The 20243-nt window shown below is 54.6% G+C and overlaps 1 protein-coding gene across 3 annotated transcripts; it reads left to right on the top strand.

The window, feature by feature from the left end:
• ELAVL3 (ELAV like RNA binding protein 3) lies at nucleotides 1418-20022 on the top strand. Of its 3 annotated transcripts, none has more exons than XM_013965183.2 (7): nucleotides 1418-1809; nucleotides 8888-9104; nucleotides 9488-9591; nucleotides 13076-13229; nucleotides 13380-13605; nucleotides 14433-14471; nucleotides 16391-20022. In XM_013965183.2, the coding sequence occupies exons 1-7, from the start codon at nucleotides 1801-1803 to the stop codon at nucleotides 16740-16742; spliced, it is 1101 nt and encodes a 366-aa protein (XP_013820637.1). In that variant the 5' UTR covers nucleotides 1418-1800; the 3' UTR covers nucleotides 16743-20022. The 3 variants fall into 3 exon arrangements, with proteins under 3 accessions (XP_013820637.1, XP_005682446.1, XP_005682445.1); XM_005682389.3 differs by having other exon boundaries at nucleotides 8885-9104; nucleotides 16412-20022; XM_005682388.3 differs by having other exon boundaries at nucleotides 8885-9104.

Here is a 20243-nt window from a genome sequence, read left to right as displayed (position 1 = left end):
TTCCGATCCGACAGGAGCCAGGAGGAACATGCGGCGGGAAACAAGCCATCGGTCGGGGTGCCCGGGGTCGGCAGCGAGGTCGCCCAGAGAAATCTAAATAGGGCCAGCCCGGGACCGCATCGCCACCGTCCCGACTGCGCGGACCATTACGATTGGTCTTCCCTTTTCATCCGCGTGGCCGCGCTCTCGGTTGCTCGCACTTTCATTGGCCCAGTCTCGAAGGCATCTTCCCTCAATTGGCCCTCTCGGTGGCCATCCCTGATTGGTCAAATTAGGCTCTCCTCCTTGGGTTTGATGGCACTCTTGGACAGTCTGGAACCTAAAAGGACGTGCAGGGACGAGGATAGAATTCAGGTTGCGACTCTCAAGTTAGGGGATCCGGGTTCCCCCGCCCGCAGCGCCCTGGACCGGGCCGTCGGACCGCTGTCTGTGGTGCTGAAGCCTCACTCGAAGGCGCCCCTAGGTGCTCTAGAGAGAACACCTCCTCGAGACTGGCGGCCGCCCCGAGAAAAACGTGCACTTGCGTTCCAAAGGAGACTGCGCCACCCCGTATCGCCTGAGAGAAAGGCCAGGTCCGCTCCCTAGCAGAGAGGGAGCGGGACTCCACAAGCGGATCAATCACGAGCCCCGGAAGCCAGAACATTTACAGGCCAAAACCGTCCACCCGAAGTTTATGGGGTCTGAGAAGGGTCTGATGGTTTCCCGGGGTCTGTAGGACACCAGCGGGGTTTGCCTAGAAGCCTGAGCCCCAAACTTCTTCACTCCCTTTGGAGCAGGGCCCCTGACTGTGGTATGCCCATTCCCCACCCACTTTGAATTCTAGAGAACCTACCCTGCTCAAAATCCACAGGATCCCAATTCTTTCTGCAGGCAGAAAATGTTTTCAGCTACCCCCATCTTCCTCCATGTGGTTCTCCCAAATCTTGGAGGGACGCAGGAGACCCAGGCCTCTGTTCAGTGAAGTCCTGGTTCCTCGTCCCTCTACAGTCTTCTACGTGGACAGCACCTTCTGAAGGCAGTACAATGGAGCCATCATTACCTCCTCACCCTCTCTGCTTCTCCAGCTCCGGGTACTGGACAGAGAGGAACGCTTCCTGTCTTCCAGGCCGAAAGCCCGCCCAAGAAGGGGCGCCAACGCAGGAAGTAAGATCCGTGAGGGCAAAAGGGCCCGAATCTGGCAATTGGAGCCCCTAGGTTGCGTGTACTTTCTGTGTGTGCGAAGTCCTGGCCAGCGCGCGCTCGCTTCCACCTGCCGCGCCGTCGGGCGCCGCGAGGAGGCGGGGCTCGGTTGCTGCAGCCAATAAGCGACGCCGGCGCTAGCAGCTGCTGCTATAAAGGGCTGGGGGCGGCGGCGGCGCGGCCCAGAGCGCGGAGCGCGCAGCGCGGGCTGGAGGGAGGGAGGGAGGGCGGGCGAGGGGAGAAGACTGAACACCGGGGACCGGACCGGCCGGGCCGAGGGGCGGCAGCGAAAGGCAGAGCGCCGAGATCTCTGTCGGGAAGCGCAACCTCCCCGGGCCCCGCGGGGCCTCGCAGGGGGCGTTCTCAATCCCGCGCCCGCTCCCTCTTTCCATCCCCTGCTGCCCGCAGGCCACCCCGGGGCCCGGTTATCCTCGTTCGCGTACCCGGGCTCGGGCCCGTCCCCGGCCCTCGAGGGAACCGCTGCCCTCACCAAGACCTCTGCAGCGGCCGCACCAGAGGCCGCTCCGGCAGGACCCCGGCTTGAGCATCGAGCGCCCCCCAAAGAGTGCACGACCCCCGGAGCCGCCCTCAACACGGACCGCGCCCGCCGGGCACACAAGAATGGTCACTGTAGGTATTCCCCTGTCTCTGAGAGGGAACCTAGTCGGAGAGGGTTTAGGCACAGGCTCCGAGGAGATGGGGGGGGGGGGGTAGGACCAGGCCTAGCTAGGCCCGGGTGGGGGGGGTAGGACCGAGCTTCGGGGCCTAAGTGTGAGCAGAGCCGCGCCCAGAGTGCTGGGGGCGCTTAGAGTTTGGCTTGAGAGGCCTTAGGGAATCGACCTGCGATTCGGGGGACATCCTACGGAGCCCTGGGGGCGGGATTGCCCCCCTTCAGCAGGCCTGATGGGGGAGGGGCCGCGGCGGCGGAGGATGCCTCCTCCATCCAGGCCCGGACTCAGCAGGCCTCCCAGGCAAACGCAGGGCCCCAATCACTGGTGCTGGGCCAGGACCAGGCGGCAAGGAGTCCCCGAGAGCCCCAGGGAAGGGGTGGCGTCGGATCGCGCGCCCTGGGCCTCGACCGCGCCCGGGAGCCGGGCATCTCGTCCTCGAGCCCGTCGACCTTGCGGCAAGCGGGGAGGGGAGAGGAGGGGGCGCGCCCGGAGGCCCCGCGGGCCCGCCGCCACCGCCGCCGCGTCCCTTTGTTTCTCGGCGCTTCTTCGCGGGCCGTAGCCTCGCGCGGGCGCTTCAGGCTGCGGGGAGGGGGAGGGGAGAGAGGGCCCGCGGGGGGGTTAGTGCTCCGCCGCTCCTGAGCCCCCGCCTCCAGAGGATGGGGAAAGGAGCTCAGGCAGACCCCCTAGGCCAGGTCAAGGCGCCCCACCCTGCCAGAACTCAGGGCCGCGGGGTGACCTTGAACGCGCCCGCCGGCCCGCCCGCCGGCACCCGTCTCCCAGCGCCGGTGCTTTCAGCAGCCGCCGAGCTGGTCAGCTCCCGAGCGCCCAGCCACGCCCGGCCACTCCCTTTCTTACCACGCCCCTGCCCCGCCCATCTAGACCCCGCCCCCGGGGCCCCAGGGGCCCGGCCTCGCCCGAGCCCTCGGATTTCCACTCCACTCGGCAGCCCGGGCGTATCCCGGGGGCGGGGCTGGCCAATTTTAGCCCCACCCCGGCTCCACCCCCGCCCCCGCCGCGCGACTCTGCTCCCCGCGCCGCGGAGCGTCCTTTGTCTGGTCCCAGCGCCCGGGCCTCCTTCTTTCGCTCTTTCTGTCTCTCAGGTCTCTGCGTGTGTCTCTGTACCCTGTATCTCTTTCCGGACCTCTTTTCCGAGTAGTAGCGAGCATAATGGGTGGGGGTATGTTCAGCACTCCCTCCATACCTGGGCCTCTCCCCTTCCAGACATTGAGACCCACCCACCTGGCTCTGAGAAAGGAGGCCTGAGAGAGGCCACCCTTTTCTGCTGTGTGATCTCAGGCCAGCTCCTTTCCCTCGCTGCCTCACGCTCCTCACCCAGGTCTAGGAACGTGAGTGAGGCCTCCTGAGGACCCTCACCACCCCCAGAATAGCCCAGCATACATTGCTCTGATCTCTGCCCCCATTTGAAAAAGGGAAGCTGATGCACAAAGGGAAGAATGTGTGGTCAGAGGTCACACAAGGGCCTTGGAGCACTCGGAGTCCTGGTCACTCTGGCAGAGACCCACCACTGAGACAGGCTGGGAGGAAGTCAGAGGACGAGTTGAGACAGTGATGGCTCTGCATGAAGGGAGAAAAACCCAGAAGTAGGAGGCTCACTTAGCACCACGTGGTGGTCCAGTCTTACCATGCATAGCCACTCAATGCCCTATTGTCGTGGGTGCCCAAGCATCTGTCACTGTGACTAGGACCAGGGGCACAGCTGGAGGCCAAGGGGGTCTGACACAGCAAAATGATCTCAGGTGTGTTCACTGCAAAAATCCATATGTCAGATGTTTGTATGATAGTACAAAAGAGTTGGAGGAAGAGAGAAGGAAGGGGAGACAGAGAAGGGTTCAGAGGGGAAAGAAGGATGGAGGCAAGAGACTCGGACAGAGAAGAGAAACAGGAAAAGTGTAGCAGAAAGAGGGAAAGACCCAGAGGAAAAGCCAGAGAGATTGCGAGTGGGAGGGTGGGGGTTGTTTCCCTTTTGCTCCATCTTTAATCTGCCTTCCTTCCCTCTGACTTCACCTCTCCATCCTTGTCCTGGGACAGCCCTCAGCCCTCGGGAAGGTCTCTATGATCCCTGTGTCATCCTGGGCCATGCATTTGCTGTGGGCTGAAGCCTGAGAGGGTGTGGCCTCCACCAATCCGATCCCCATTAGCAGCTCAGTCGGCTCAGCCTCAGAGGAAATGCGACACTGATCCCTTTAAGCTCTGGCACAGATGCAAGGGAGATGGGGTGGGGAGAGGTTGAGATTAGCAGGCTGGGCTTCAAGATCCCTAGTGGGAACCCCCCAATCTCCTCTTAACCCCATCCAAGTTGAGGATAGCATTCAAGGAGGTAAAGAACCAGTAACCTTGTAGACTCTAGGGTCATCAGATCAAGGAATCAAATCCGAAAACCATCCCTGCCACTTCCTTGTCATCCTGGGCAAGTCACAGGTTCCTTTCACCCTAAATTTCTCCATTTGAGAAATGGAGATGATCTCCAGCTTTCCAGCATGATTGTGTAAAAACAGTGAAAATTATACATGTTCAGTGCACACAGTAGGGCTTCCACAGCTGGACTCTGGTGTGTCTTGCATACTATGTCCTGCTTTTGGGGGCTTCCATAGACATCAGCAACTGATCACAGAATAATAACTTGCTGAACCCAGACATAAATTCAGACTCCGGCTCTCCATACATGGGGGACCTCTGTGGCATATTTTTAGTGGTCGGACAAAGGCCCAGGGAGGCTGCATGAGTGCCAAAGGACACACAGTGAGGAGGGTGGAAGCAGCATCTTGGTGGCAGCTAGTAAATAACTTGTTGAGTTGAATGTGTAGACTCGGCCAACAGTGTAGGTTTAAACGTAGTGATGCCCGGGGCTTGGTGTTGAGTAGGTGCTCAGCTTTGCTTTGTTATTGTTGTTATTTTTATTATTGGCCATTTCACCAAGAGAGTGGGCTCTGGAGTCTAAACCCTGGATTTGAATTCTTGGTCGACTTTTTGCATGCTGCCCAACCTTGATTCAACCCCTTCTCCTTCAGTGAGACTCAGCTTTCTCATCTGTCATCTGTTAAATGATGAAAAGAGCTCCATAACGTTCAATGTTGGGAGAACTGCCTGGGAATTTTCATATAGAGAATTCTGTCTGGCACATAGCAGGCCCTCAACTCATGGCTATGTTATTAGTAAAGTGTTGTTTTAAGACCAGGATGCGGATGTGTGGAGTGTATGTTATTGCTTTCTTTCAGGAGCCTGCAGCAGACATTGCTAATCAACCCAGTCTATGTTCCGGGTGAGCCTGGATGTGGCTTCAGAATAATCCTCCAGGGAATTCCCTGGAGGTCCAGAGGTTAGGATTCCGTGCTCTCTCTGCTGAGGGCCCAGGTTTAATCCCCCATTGGGGAACTAACGTCCCATAAGCTTCATGATGCAGACAAAAATGGAAAAAAATAAAGAATAATTCTCCAGGCAGATCTCCCAGATAGCCACTCCTAGCCAATTGGAGCTGCAGGGGAGTTGACCCTCTGAGCCATCCTTTAAATAAGAATAAATGACAAGGAAGCAGAAGCCCAAAGAAGAGCTAAGATTGTCCCTAAGGACATACAGCCATATGGTAGCAGAGCTCCCCCCAGTGTGCTGGCCAGTCATTAGAAACAGCTCGGAAGTCCAACATATCCAGGTTTGAAATCAAGTTCTCCATTTATATCATGCAGTGTCTCTGAGTTCTTACTCAGTTCTTACCTGACACGGGAGGTGTCAATGGAGCGGGATGATTATTAATAGCGGGACTGGTGGACAGGACAAGTCTGCTTCCACTTCCCATGACCGTGTATACGGCAGACATAGCCAACCGATCCCAGAATGCTTTCCAGCTGCACCCACGATCAGCTTTAGATTGTTCTCTGGTCACTATACTGGTAATCTGTTGGAGTTTTCAACCAAATGGAGCAGAGGTCCAGAAGTGTGAAGCAGCATACCTAAGGACACAGCTGGAAAATGTGAGAGCCAGCACTAGGCTTCACTGGCAGTAGAAGTCGGAACTACAGACTTCTAATCATTAAAGCTCATGTGCAAATCCCTGTTTCACCATTTAGGGACTGTATGATCTTGGTAGTTTTTTAAACATCTTTGAACCTCACTCTCCACATCTGTTGTCTTAGTCAGCTCAGGCTGACTAAAATACCATTAACTGGGTGGCTTAAACAACAGACATTTATTTCTCATAGTTCTGGAGGCTGAGAAGTCCAAGATCAAGGTGTGGGCTGATTTGGATTTGTGGTGAGGGCCAGCTTCCTGGTTTGCAGATGGTTATATTATCACTGTCTTCATATGGTGGAGAGAGATCATCTATCGCTTTTTATAAGGCTCCATCCTCATGACCTAATTACCTCCCAAATGCCCGGCCTCCAAATACGATCTCATTGGGGATAAGGGTTTCAACATATGAATTTGGAGGGACACAAGTGTTTAGTCCATATGCATGCATACTAAGTTGCTTCATTAGTGTTCAACTCTTTGCAACTCTATGGGCCATAACCCGTCAGGTTCCTCTGTCTGTGGGATTTTCCAGGCAAGAATACTGGAATGGGTCGCTATGCTCTCCTCCAGGGGATCTTCCCAACCCAGGGATCAAACCGCCGTCTCTTAGTCTCCTGCATTGGCAGGCAGGTTCTTCACCACTAGTGCCCTCTGGAAAGCCCATTTAGTCCACAGTCTCTCTCTCTTTTTTTCTGTATCATCTCTTAAGCAGGCTTCCCACGTGGCTCAGTGGTAAAGAAACTTCCTGCCAATGCAGGAGACTCAGGTTCAATCCCTGAGCCAGGAAGATCCCCTGGAAAAGGAAATGGCAACCCACTCCAATTTTCTTTCCTGGGAAATCCCACAAATGGAGGAGCCTGGTAGGCTACAGTCCATGGGGTTCAAAAGAGTCCGATAAGACTCAGTACCTAAACAACATTTCTTAAGCTGAGGAAATAAAACCCTCTTCTTTTCAGAGTTGTGACTAAGGAAAAAAAAAAATTTCCTGTAGAGGTCCTTGCTCTGTGCCTAGTACACAGTATGCCCAAAATCTGGGGACAATGATGGTATTATATTTTGGGGCAGGGATGACTGTGATGATGTGAACCTGCTGGCTGTTTCTAGTTCTATCACCACAATAGACACTGCTAATCAATCACAATGGTCTGTCCTCCTAAAACTGAATATGGCTTTAAATCCTTCTTAATTCATCCCTCTAGGAAGACTCTACCAATCTATTCGGGTTTCTAGATGAGGGCAACTTATTCACTAGCTGTGCCATAGGAGAAAAGCCTAAAGAAATGCTGGCTACTTTCCTTTCTCATGCCCATGACAGACAGTACCAACTAACTCCAGCACTGTTTCCTTCTGAGCCCAGATGTGGCTTTAAAATTCGTCTCTACATGACTCTTAAGATAGCCATGGCTAATTTTTTGAATTTTCAGCAAAGTGAGTCAGAGGCCCCCAAGAGAATAAGGAGTATATCCAAGGACACAAAACAAGGAGTTAGAGCTGGTACCTGACTGACTGACTGTCATAGAGAATGGTAGAGAGTGGTCTTCAGCTGTAGACAGGTCTGCGTTTGCATTCCAAATGCCACCACTGATATGCTGTGTGACTTCAATAAGTTCCTTAACATCTCTGAGCTTCATATTCCTTGTCATAGCCTAATTAACTTCTACTGAGCTGTTGCATGGATCAAAAAACATAGCGTCCGACTCCTTGTGACCCCATGGACTGTAGCCCGCCAGGTTCCTCTGTCCATGGGATTCTCCAGGAAGAATACTGGAGTCGGTAGTATTCTACCCACAGTGCTGGGATTGGTTGGTATTGTCTGTCATGGGCATGAGAAGGGAAAGTACCCAGCATTTCCTTAGGTCTTCTCCTATGGCACAGTTGGTGAATAGGTTGCCCTCACCTAGAAACCCAAATAGACTGATAGAGTCTTCCTTATATATGGACTTTTTCCAGGTAAAAGATCCCCTTCTCCAGGGGATCTTCCCAACCCAGGAGTTGAACCAGGGTTTCCTGCATTGCAGGCAGATTCTTTACCATCTGAGCCACCAGGGAAGCCCGTTCTTGAACATAGAGGTTAAAAATCCCAAACAAAGAACCATCAAAAAATGTGGCAAATCAAATCAAACAATGTATATAAACAAAACTGCAACATGACCAAGTTTAGTTTAGCTTAGGAAAGTTGACTTAATATTAGAAAATCTATTAATGAGATTCATGATAGTAATATAGTAAAGCAAAAAAATCATTTCAATAGATGTAGAAAAAGATAGTCAATAAAATTCAATATCCATTCCTTAAAAAAATATCTTGTTAGGATACTAGGAATAAAATTAAACATTCTTAACTTGATAAAGGTCATCTACCAAAAAACATATAGTAAAGATCATATTTAGCTGTGAAATATTTAAAGCATTTCCTTTAATGTTTCAAAAATAAAAAGCCACTATCACAAAGTAGCCCCTGCAATAAGACAAGAAAAATAAATAATAGGTATAGATTGGCAATAAAGATAAGTATCATTTGCAGATGTTATTATGTTATACATAAAAAATCCAAAATGACTCAATGGAAAAACAGGTGGAGGGGTGTAAATGCCTAGTGGGAAAATTATGCATAAAGCAAAAGAAATATTAACGTATTTGGATAGGTCTTGCCTTTGGTGGGAAGAGCAAAGTACAAGGTCAGGAATGGGATTATGAGGGTTTCATAGCTAATTAAAAAGACTGCAATTTTAATTCTGAATACAAAAGTATTCATTTCATTATTCTAAAAATGTAGATTGGTTTTAGAAAGGCAAGCATACACACAAAAGGGCATATATGGCATTTATATATGGACTTTTTCCAGGTAACATAAAATGCTTTGCCCAGTGCTCAAGGAGTGGGAGGGGCTGTAAGAATAATACCTTATCCCCTCTGAATGTTCAAGCCTATGTCAGACATGACACATCTGTCACCACAAACCCTGGTGTGGGGACTGGGCCGTGAGTGGGTGTGGCCTGTTGTCTCCAGCAGATACTCGGCGCCATGGAGTCTCAGGTGGCAGGGGGCCCGGCCGGCCCGGCCCTGCCCAACGGGCCACTCCTTGGTACAAACGGAGCCACTGATGACAGCAAGACAAACCTCATTGTCAACTACTTGCCCCAGAATATGACCCAGGATGAGTTCAAGAGTCTCTTCGGCAGCATTGGTGACATCGAGTCCTGCAAGTTGGTTCGGGACAAGATCACAGGTGTGGCTTCTGGCGGGTAGGGGTAGGGGACGGAAGTGGTAGCCTCAGAAGTACACGTGTGATGTGGAGCCAGAGGTGACCCCGGGTGGGAGGTGATGAGAGCAGGTGGGACCCTCGTGGGGTCTGAGGTATGATGGGGAGCCAGGTATGAGCCCAGGTAAGAGCAGGTGGGACCTTGGTGGAATGTGAGGTGTGATGGGGAGACAGATGCAACCCTAGGTGGGATACTGGAGGGGTCTGAGGTGTCCTCGGGATAGGGTGGTACACTGGGGGAATAAATAAGGGTGGAATCCTGGTTCTCATAACTGTGATGGGGGTGGTCAGCCTCTCAGGCCTGGGTCTGGGAGGACCCTGGCAGGTCATCGTCCTGGTCCTGCCTGCAGGGCAGAGCCTCGGCTACGGGTTTGTGAACTACTCTGACCCCAACGATGCAGACAAAGCCATCAACACCCTCAACGGCCTCAAACTGCAGACGAAGACCATCAAGGTCAGCGCCCTCGCTCCTGTGACTCCCCATCTTGGCTGTGCCCATTTCCTCTTTTATTACCACCCACCTGAACTGACCCTTCCACTGCCACCCAACCCCCTTGGCCATACCCTTCCCACATGTCCATTCCCCCTACGGCCACCCATCCTCCCCCATGGCTCATCCCCTAAGGGGTTCAGATCATTCCCCAAAGGCTTTCTGGCTGGGTCCCCAGAGCCAATGACTCTGGCTCTCTGAATCTCAGTTTCCTCACCTGTTGATGGGGAGATGATCAACTCCACATTCTCTGGCAACTCAACGAGTCAGCCAGGCCCTGGAGGTACCCACCCCCTCAGCTGTAGGAGTGACCAGGGTCTGGTGTGCAGCCCCCTCCCTGCCTTTGTCATGGAAATGGGGGAGGGGGGCCCATCTGCGGGAGAGGGGGGCCCATCTGCCATCTGGAGCCTAACTAGGGTCTGGGAGGGTGGGATTAGGGGTGGGCCCTTCCCCCACCTTTGTGCAATGCCCCTCCCCCCCATGACCTCCCCTCTCAGCAGCTGCAGCTGGGACCCTGTGAGCCCAGGTTCCCTGGGAAGGGAGTGGGGGGGAATCACCATGGAAACCCCCTCTCCGGGTTTGCCTGGGGGTGTCTGGGCTCCGCCCCACAAATCTGCTTCTGAATCCTGGGGGAGGGTAAGCTGGGGAGGACGCCCATCTGGCCCCCAGTTTGCCATAAAAACAGAGGTGCTGGAATCTCTTCCTCGCCCTGATATGGAGGCTGACAAGGGTCTGATGGGTCCCTCTGTGGCCAAGTAGACCCAGAAGCGCCCAGGTTGTGAGGATGGACCCTAGTGACGAACTGTATGACCCAGAGGGCTACTGTGTGCAGGTGATGTGGCATGTGTGTGTAGTGTGTGGCACCCTAGGCTGCAAGACATGGTGTTTGTGGGGCCCCGTGGCTATGTAAGTGGCTGTTATAGACTCAGGTTGTGTTACTCTGTGTCTCTGAGGACATGGTGTTTTCTTGGTAGGTGCTTTGTGACACATTGCAACTCCGGCTGTGACCTGGTGGGGCTGCGTGGGTGTGTCTTGCTATGACAGGGTGTTTGTGTGTTATGGTGAAATTGTGTGGGTGTGTCTACCTGTGCCCCATTCGGGGTGGAATGTGTGTGACACTGAGGGCTTGTGCAGTGGTGTGACAGGTGTGTGGTTGGCTCTATGATTCTTACTGTAATTACCCTGGAGTTCCACGAATGTGGCAATGGCCTTGTGTCACCCTCCTGGTGGTGTGGTCACTGGAGCTGTGCAGTGGGTGTCCTAGTGAGGCCGTGTGTGTGTGTATGTGTGTGTGTGCCTGGGTGGCTGTGGTGTTTGGCTGGTCCTAACTAGGTGTTCCAGCAGGTTGTGCCCCAAATATTTCCAGCCAGCCATCATGTGCCAAGCCCTATCCTGGCCAAGGGGTGTAGGAGAAGCCCATACCCAGGGGAAGGATCTGGGTCAGCCCACGTCACGGAAGGACCCTGAACGCCGACTCTGCCTTGGATGACCCCTGACCCCAAAACCCACCTAGGAGTTCAGTGTCCCTTCCCCTGTCCCCCAGCTTCAATCCATCAACAAGTTGTCATCCCTAAAAAAGGCAAAGCCCCTAGGGTGGGGAAGAGTGGAAGCCATCAAATACATTGCCATGAGTTTCATTGTTATTACAGAAATATAGCAGCTGTGGTGTTTGTCTTTTAGTTTTCTGGAGGACCCCGGGTGCACACAATCGCATCAGTTAGAATCTCCCTGCCCCCACCCCAGAAGCAATATACCCTTGGCCCAATTTATTCATTTTGTTCATTTTTTAATTAGTGACTTCTAGTGAAGTAATATGCCCTTGCAACTCACCTCCCTAAACAAAAGCTGGATCCTTGACAATGACCTCCTCTACCCAGAGGTTAATTTAGCAGAAACAGAAAGATAGACATCAGCAGAAGTAAGGAAGGAAGGAGCTTATCCTCCCACCCCCTGCCCCCGATAGCTCTAGCTCACCCTGTTAGCGTTTGGGGGTGGGCCCACTAGACCATGTTTCCAGGACATTGATAAACACACAATGAGATGGGGTCACACAATAGTCGCTGCTCTGTAAATGGACTTTTCTTTCCCCCACTTTACAATACGCACCACTGTTTCGGGGAAATAAATATACACATCCACCATTTTTCAAACAGTTGCAGAGAGTTTCATTGTTGGGCTGGACCACAATTAATGAATCGAAGGGTCATAGGGAAATGTGTCTATTTCATAACTGAGAGAAGGGCTTTGAGAGAGGAACAGGGCTAAGGGTGGAGGACCAAATGTGGATGGGAAAGGACCGGGAGGATATTTCACATGAGGCATGGAGGAGAGGAGACGAGGAAGGGAGCTGGAAGCACGGGACAGCGAGCGCAGAGGCCCTGAGGGTGGAGCAAACCTAGTGTTTGGGGAACATGGAGGGAGGCCTGTGTGCCTGGAAGAGAGACGTTGAGGGGGACAGTGGGCTGAAATGAGCGAGGGGGTGGTGATGGGTCAGGTCATGCCAGGCTCTGTGGGCCATGAGAAGCACTTGAACTCTGAGGAAGGTGGGAGACACACAGGATTCTAAGCAGAGTGATGTGACCTGGATCAGATGCTCACAGGTGCCCCCTGGCTGCTGTGGGAGGAACAGCCTGTGGGGGCGCTGTGGAGTGGAGCAGGGAACCAGCGTGGAGCCTGCTACACTGGTCTGGATAAGCAATGGGAGGAAAATGGGGAGAAGTAGGTGGATTCTGGATAAGGAGGAAGGTGGAGCCGATAGGATGATGGTGTTTAGACATGGGTGTGAGAGACACATCGAGAACAACCCGAGGCTGGGGACCTGAGCACCTGGAACGACAGAACTGTCATTACTGAGTAGAGGCAAGTTGGGGTTGCGGAGTGTGACTCCCCCACCATGAAGCCTCCTCACAGGACACCTGGAGGCAGGTATCACGCAGGTGTGCAGTTTGGGGGCCAGTCCCAGTGCTGGCTCAGACATTTTGGAGCTGTCAGGATTGAGCTGCGGGCTAAAGATCTGAGTAACCCTGAGGGTGCCCAGTCTAGTAGGGAAGAGACCGGCCGGCACCCCAGATTCACTTTCCAAAGAAGTCAGACCTGTCGATGTTGACGGAATGTCCAGCCTGAGAGCATGAGCTAGAGACGCGAAGGTCTCCAAGGTCCCCAGGGAGACACATGACCCCCAGAGACGCAGATATTTGTCATTGCTCTACTCAGGCCGAGCCAGGTTCCTTATCTTGGTCACAAGATATCTTGGTCACGAGTACTCCCCTCTAACCACGCCCTGGTTGACTCCCGCCCACTGCCCATGGCGACTGACGACTCACGGTATTTGTTGAGTAAACGGATGAGGGATGTCTGTCACGCAGCGGCAGTTTGGGTGTTGCCTCACTTTCCCCATCTGTGAAATGGGTCTTGCCCTCAGCCCTGTCTGCCTGACCCCCTCCCCCAGGTATCCTATGCCAGACCCAGCTCTGCCTCTATCCGAGATGCGAACCTGTACGTCAGCGGGCTGCCTAAGACCATGAGCCAGAAAGAGATGGAGCAGCTCTTCTCCCAGTACGGCCGCATCATCACTTCTCGCATCCTGGTGGACCAGGTCACAGGTCAGGCTGCCAGGGAGGGCTCACCTGGCGGGGGCATGCAGGTCAGAGACACCCATGTGGGACCAGAGTGGAGAAACAAACAGCAGCGAAGAGGGGGCAGGGTCACACAGGAGGGGCGGGTCCCCATGAAGCCCTCACGCCCCACTGCAGGTGTCTCTCGGGGTGTGGGATTCATCCGCTTTGACAAGAGGATCGAAGCTGAGGAGGCCATCAAAGGACTGAACGGGCAGAAGCCGCTGGGTGCGGCCGAGCCCATCACGGTCAAGTTTGCCAACAACCCGAGTCAGAAGACGGGCCAGGCGCTGCTCACCCAGCTCTACCAGTCCTCCGCCCGGCGCTACGCAGGCCCCCTGCACCACCAGACACAGCGCTTCCGGTGAGCCCCTGCTGCCCCCTGCCCCCCAGATACCCCGGAACCGGGTGCCCGAGGCTTGCAGGTGCCCTCCTGGAATCCCGTTCCTGCACAGTGGAGAGACTCCAGGACGGTGCCCACACTCTGGGGCTGCTGAGGGCAGAAAAGAGGAAATGTGGGGGCCTGTCCTGTGTTGAGGCCAGGCCCTTGTACACAGCAGGCACTCAATGTGCACAGGCCACTGTGAGTATTATTATTGGCGACAAGAGTTCTAGAACCACCCGATCGGGTCAGCCCCGGCTGCCCCCTCCCTCAGGCATGTGGCTCCAGCCGCTGGTTCCACAGGTGCAGCCCACAGAGTGCTCCCTGGGGGGCAGGCACCCTTGCTTTTTCTGCTCAGTGATGCCATGAGATCAGAGCCCATCTTGTCCCTTGAGGGACAGAGGGTCCCCATGGACCCTGAGGCTCAGAGAGGCTGTGTCACTTGCCTGACCCAGGCACTTTGGAGAAGAGATTTGAAACTTCCCTTCTAGGGACCCAAGAGCTGGAGTTGGGGGCAGGTGCGGGGGGTGGGGCATGGGAGAGCAAGACTCTCGGTGTCTGGTGTGGGAGGGCGAGGATGCCAGTGAAGAGTGGGTAGCAGCAGGACAGGCAAGAGGCGGTGCCCAAGTGAGTGACCACGGTTCCGTGCCAGGCGGTGTCCAGCCGGGCGGGGAGCAGGCGGGCGGGGGCAGGGCCGGAGGCACTGCTGGACTGCTGGGTGGGGGCGGGGAGAGCAGGCTGGCTGCCCAGTGTCACAGCCAGGGGGTGTGCCCAGAAGCCACCAGTGACCACCCCTTCTGCCTCCACAGGCTGGACAATTTGCTCAACATGGCCTACGGAGTCAAGAGGTAAGAGTGCCCCTGCCCCGCTGACCCCAGCGCCTCCGTATTCCCTCCTGGGACCTTTGCCCTGATGGAGCCCTCCCCCACCTCACCCCCAGGACTGCCCATGTATGGGCACAGTGTGACCATCAGGAGATCTGGGGAATATTGAGTCTGCTAAGTGCCTAGAAAGGGCTACTGTGAAATTTGGACCTGGAGGGCCTATCTGTGGCCTTCTCCATTCCACTGAAAGGCAGGCAGGGTTGCCCAGGTCACAGCTGTGCCCCCACTGGCCACTGTTGGTCATCTTTGCTGAGGGTCACAGGATGCCCCCTTTCTGCCTCTTAGCGGGCAAGGAACCTTGAGGCCCCTGCTAAACTGTACACATCCTTGATCCTCTGAAGGTCCCTGTTTCTGTAGCATCAAGAGCTACTGAGCACATGCTGAGTGCCAGGAGCGTGGCTTGGGGCTGGGGACCCAGCGTGGCCCAGTCAGACTTGGCCCTGGTGGCCCTGGTGGAAATGGAATGACACTGAGCTTGATGCTTGGCACACAGTGAGGGCTCGCTCGGTAAAAGGCAGCAGCTCTTATGATTATTGTATTATTATGTTATTTCAGTCCTTTGGGGAAGGAGACAGATGAACAGTGATCTGGGAGGTGAAGAGGGTAGGAGACAGGTTGACGGACATCCAGTGGAGACGTCACTCCAGGGCCAGAAGAGAATCAGGGTTCCTGGCAGCAGAGATGGCTTTGCAAAGTCCAAGAGGAGAGAGTGAGCCCAGCAATCATATAAACAGCTAAGCCCCTTGGTGTCCTGGGTCCTGAGGTGTAGAGGAGCCTCAGGAAGGCAGGGAGCAGCGCAGAATATGGTGAAGCCAGTTCTGCCCCTTCCTCTGTTCTTTCACTCCACACACCTCTCCCGAGGGCTGACTGGTGCTGGGAGCTGTTCTGGGCCTGGGAGCTGAGGGAACCGAACCTTGCAGGGAAGATGGAGCTGAGAATAAATATCCGATTTAAACAGGAAAAGGCCTAGGGACTTCCCTGGTGGTCCAGTGGTTAAGAGTCTGAGCTTCCACTGCAGAGGGAGCAGGTTCAATCCCTGGTCAGGGAACTAAAATCCTGCATGCCTCGAGGTGCAGCCAAAAAAACCAAAAAACCATACACACATACATATGTGCCTGCTAAGTCACGTCAGTCGTGTCTGACTCTTAATGACCCCACGCCTGTAGCCCGCCAGGCTCCTCTGTCCATGGGATTCTCCAGATAAGAATACTGGAGTGGCTTGCCATGCCCTCCTCCGGGGATCTTCCCAACACAGGGATCGAACCCAGGTCTCTTATGTCCCCTGCACTGGCAGGTGGGTTCTTTACTACTAGCACCACCTGGGAAGCCCACATATGTACATATGTATGTATGTATAAGGCTGAAGAGGGCCAGAGGGAGGAGGTGACCACTCACCCTGGTTCCAGCAATGCCCTTCCGGGTGGGCAGAATAGCCAGTGTGGGAAAAGAGGTGGCATTGCCAAGGGTGAAGTCAGGGTGGTGTCTGAGTGGGTGGTGAGGATAGGAATTGGGTGGGAAGAAATGCCAAGGGGAGGGTGGTAGCCAGGCGAGGGGAAGGGGTCAGGGATCAACAGGGCTGAGGATCAGGTGGGGTCTAAGGTCATGGGCTCAGGAGGTGGGTTGGGGCTCAGGGAAGGATCATGGGTGAGGACCTAACGTTCAGAGAGGGTCAGAGGTCAGGACAGGGCTTCAGGTCAGGGTGGAGATGGGGGCTGGTGTCTCAGAGTGGCTCAGAGTGTGAGGTTTAAGGTGGATGGGGTCTCGGAGGTCACAGGGCCAATGTAGGGGTCACACAGTCCCAAGGTCACTGCACAGTCAGAGGTCAAGAGGGGTCAGGGGGCATGCCGGGGGTCAGGGCAGAGCCCGCGTGACCCCCAAAGTAGTCCCCTGTCGCTCATCGCCAGGTTCTCACCCATCGCCATCGATGGCATGAGCGGCCTTGCAGGCGTGGGCCTGTCGGGGGGTGCAGCAGGCGCTGGCTGGTGCATCTTCGTGTACAACCTGTCTCCGGAAGCGGACGAGAGTGTTCTTTGGCAGCTGTTCGGGCCCTTCGGGGCGGTCACCAACGTCAAGGTCATCCGTGACTTCACCACCAACAAGTGCAAGGGCTTCGGCTTCGTCACCATGACCAACTACGACGAGGCGGCCATGGCCATCGCCAGCCTCAATGGCTACCGCCTGGGTGAGCGCGTGCTGCAGGTGTCCTTCAAGACCAGCAAACAGCACAAGGCCTGAGGCACCGCCGCCCTCCCCACCCTCCCCGGGCAGCAGAGACAGAGAGAGAGAGACAGGGGGCCCGAGAGAGACAGCGCAGGCAGACCACGGACGGCACGAGGGCCCTGCGTCCCTGCAGAAGCCACAGGGTGAGCACTTGGTGGGAGGGTCTGCAGGGAACGGGGGTGCCTGCGGGGCCCCCTCCCCCATCCTAATGCCCCTCCCCCCTAGGCTGGGCTGTTCACTCTCTCGTCTTGGTTTCGTTCATGGTGAAGGTTTTTGTTTCCTTTTTCAGCTAAAATGAAAGCAGAGATGTGCCCCTAGCCCACCCCTCAACCACCCTCCAAGGATGGCTTGGGGTGGGGCACATTGGGGGTGCCCTCCCAGGCCCCCTTGCCCAGGCCTCCCCAGTTACCTAGGTGAGCCTGAGAGGGGGGGGATCAGGTTTAAAAATCCCCAAAAAAGTGAAACATGAGAGGGGTGTGGTCAGCCCTGGCCCAGAGCCCCTTGGTGTGGAATGTGAGGAGCAGGGGGAGGGGCTGGAAACAGAGACAAAATGAAAAAAAAAAGGGGGGGTGGGAGGGGAAGAAAAACTCTATTTTTGTAAAAAGGGAAATAAGACCTCGTGGAGAATTTTTACTGGGGATTCTTGAACTTGAAAAAAAAAAAAAACACAAAAAAAGACAAAAAAAAATATTTTGGCAGGTCATGTTTACCAACTGGGGCAGGGACAGGGAGCAGGGCTTAGGAGCTGAGGGTCCATGGGGCCACACGGAGAAACACAGCCACGCAAAGATACACAGGGGCAGGCAAATGTACATACCCCCCAGGGACACATAGCAGCACAGAGGGACCCAGAGACACGCCTCAGGAAAACTCCTTGGCCCAATAAACATGGAAGAGCAAAATATGGGGCTACACACGCATGGCCATGGTGGACTCGGACCTGGGCAAATATGGCCAAGGGCGGAAATAGCCGCAGGTGGGTGTGGCCAGGGGCGGAAGTGGCCGCAGGTGGGTGTGGCCAAGGACAAATGTGCACATGTGAACGTGGGAACATTAGCCGATGTGCACGTGGCCATGTGGAGACAGATGCATTTGGACATAAATCTAGACAGCCAGGCATGGAGACACATAGTCACAACACCCAGAGACACACAGACATGCCCACAGCATTGTTCAGGCCCAGGTGAGCGGTCACAGCCCAGACCCTAGCCCAGTCCACAGCCCACTTCTTCTGTTAGCAAGGCCAGCCGGCCCCACCCCACCCCCTACACTCTAGCCCCACCGGCCCGCCCCAGGTTCTCTGCAGAGATCTCTCTCCTGGCTCCTCAGTGGTCCCTGCTGCCCACGATCACAGGCGTGCACACACAGCGTCCATGCATCCAGACACAGGATACCTCGTTACCCTTTTGGCATCACGGTGGGCTGGAGGCAGCCCCCCCCACAACACTTGAGGCCAAAGGAACCCCCACCCCCGACCCTGGGCTGAGCCTCCCTGGGCCAAACGTCCTGGCCCACAAGGCCAAGGGGGAGACTGGGCCCTGAGCCTCCGCGCTCCAGAGCCTCCCCCAGCAGCAAGCGCCCACCACTCTCCTGGACAGGCCCAGGGTGGATTGGCCCAGGGGCCCAGCCCCACCTTCTCTTCCCGTCCACTTGTCACCCCCTTTCAGTTTGTTGGGTTTTTCTGTCTTTCCAGATCAGTGAGGGCAGTGGACGCAGCCCCCATCCCGAGCCCCAGCCTCGGCTTCTGTCTGGACTTTTCCATCCCCCTAGTTTTCATTCTTTGTTTAAAAAAAAAAAAAAAAAATCCAACAGAAGCCAAAGGCCAGAGCCCTCGGGAGCCCTCGCAGCCCCTCACCCCCACAGTGGGCCCAGTCAGAACCAAGAATGGCAAACCCTAGTTTCAGCCCCTCCTCCGGTGTCCCTGCGTTTGGTGTCTGGCCTTGGCCCCATCTGACTGCCCAGCTCTCTCTCCCCCACCCCTCCCGGTGTTGTTATTAAACGTCTGTGGAGCTTCTGCTGCAAGGAACAAAAAGAAAAAAAAAAATCAAAAAAGCGACAAAAAAACACAAACAGAAGAGGAAAAAAGCGACAAAAAAAAAAAAAAAAAAAGGAAGAGAAAAAAAACCACACACACAGAAGAGATTTAAAAAAAAGAAAAAAAAAAGACATAAACTGGCACCAGTTAACTTTCTTGTACTTTTTTGCCGAATTGAGCTTCTTGTAGTTTTAACTTATTGCTATGTTAACTATTTATCCTTGTTGCCCTGTAAGGACATTTGTGTATATTTCTGTTCCTTCATCCAGTTTGCAAGTTTAAAGGAACCACGATGTTCTCTTTGTTTCTTTAAGTTTTGCCGAGACGTGGTTATGCCTAATTTATTTATAAAAGGGGAAGTGGAATCATTAAAGTAATAATAATTATTAATAACAGTAATGGTAGCCGAGCGGCGCCCCGTGGGGGGGCCTGTGCTCTGCAGGGCGGTCCCTGCAGCCAGCGACGTCCGGGGTCTTTAATGGGATTATTTTTGCTCGTCTTGAGAATTTTTTCAGTCCTATTTAGCTGGTGAAACCCTAGCTTGTTCTTGATACATGAACCTATTTATTCTTGTGGTTTTTAAGTCCTCCCCAACCTCCCCGCTCCCCTCCAGCAGGGCAGACCCCCCAGCGGGTCCATCCCTCTCCCTCTGTTTTCTTGGGGCTTTCTCCCCTCTGCTGTCCGCCCGCAGCGACGTGTGTCCACACGTGGACAGCGTGGCGGAGGCATCTGTGAGCAATAAGGGCTGGGTTTGTCCCCCACCCTGGGGGAGGCCGGGCTCCAGAGAGGGGGCACCTCCCCACACCCCCCCTCAACTGAGGCCCTGGGACCCTGCCACCCCCGACTGGGAAGGGACTCCTTTTTCTAAAACACAGAACTCAGCCCAGCCAGCCAGGCCCCCTTCCTGGAGGCCAGCCCCTCACCCCAGGGGAGGTGGGGCCTGGGGTCTTCCGCATCCCTGCGTGGGGCAGGGGCAGGGCCCGTGGGGAAGGGGCTCAGCCCCTCCAGCCCTTCCTTCATCCTGTTATTTATTTGGATGGTTTCAAATCAAGACAGAGTCCATGTTGGAGGTGATAAAAGAACTGTTAAAAAAAAAAAAAAAGACAAAAAAAACACCCAAAACCCAACAAGAACACTGCGTTGAGTTTAGACACTATTTATTACCGGGATTACAGGCCTGGCCGCGGTAACAGACTTTTACATGGAATTGTTTAATTATTTGTACTTTTCATGCCAGAAAAATAAAAGTTCAGAATCTTATGGCCTCAGGTATCTGTGCTTCCACACACCAGTTGGCCCTGCTGTGTGGCTGAGTGCACGCCACTGTCCCTCCTATCTCACACCTGGAGCCCCCTGGCTTCCCCACAGCACACGTGATTGGGGTGGTGGGGTCTGAGACCAGCCCAGGAGGAAACCCAGATGGAAGTGACCCAACAGCTGTCTGTTTACATGGCTCCAGGCTCTGCTGTCCACGGGGCATC

This window comes from Capra hircus, chromosome 7, assembly GCF_001704415.2.
Source record: "Capra hircus breed San Clemente chromosome 7, ASM170441v1, whole genome shotgun sequence".
In the NCBI taxonomy this organism is placed as follows: Eukaryota; Metazoa; Chordata; class Mammalia; order Artiodactyla; family Bovidae; genus Capra; species Capra hircus.
This window is presented reverse-complemented; position numbering and strand designations above follow the sequence as displayed.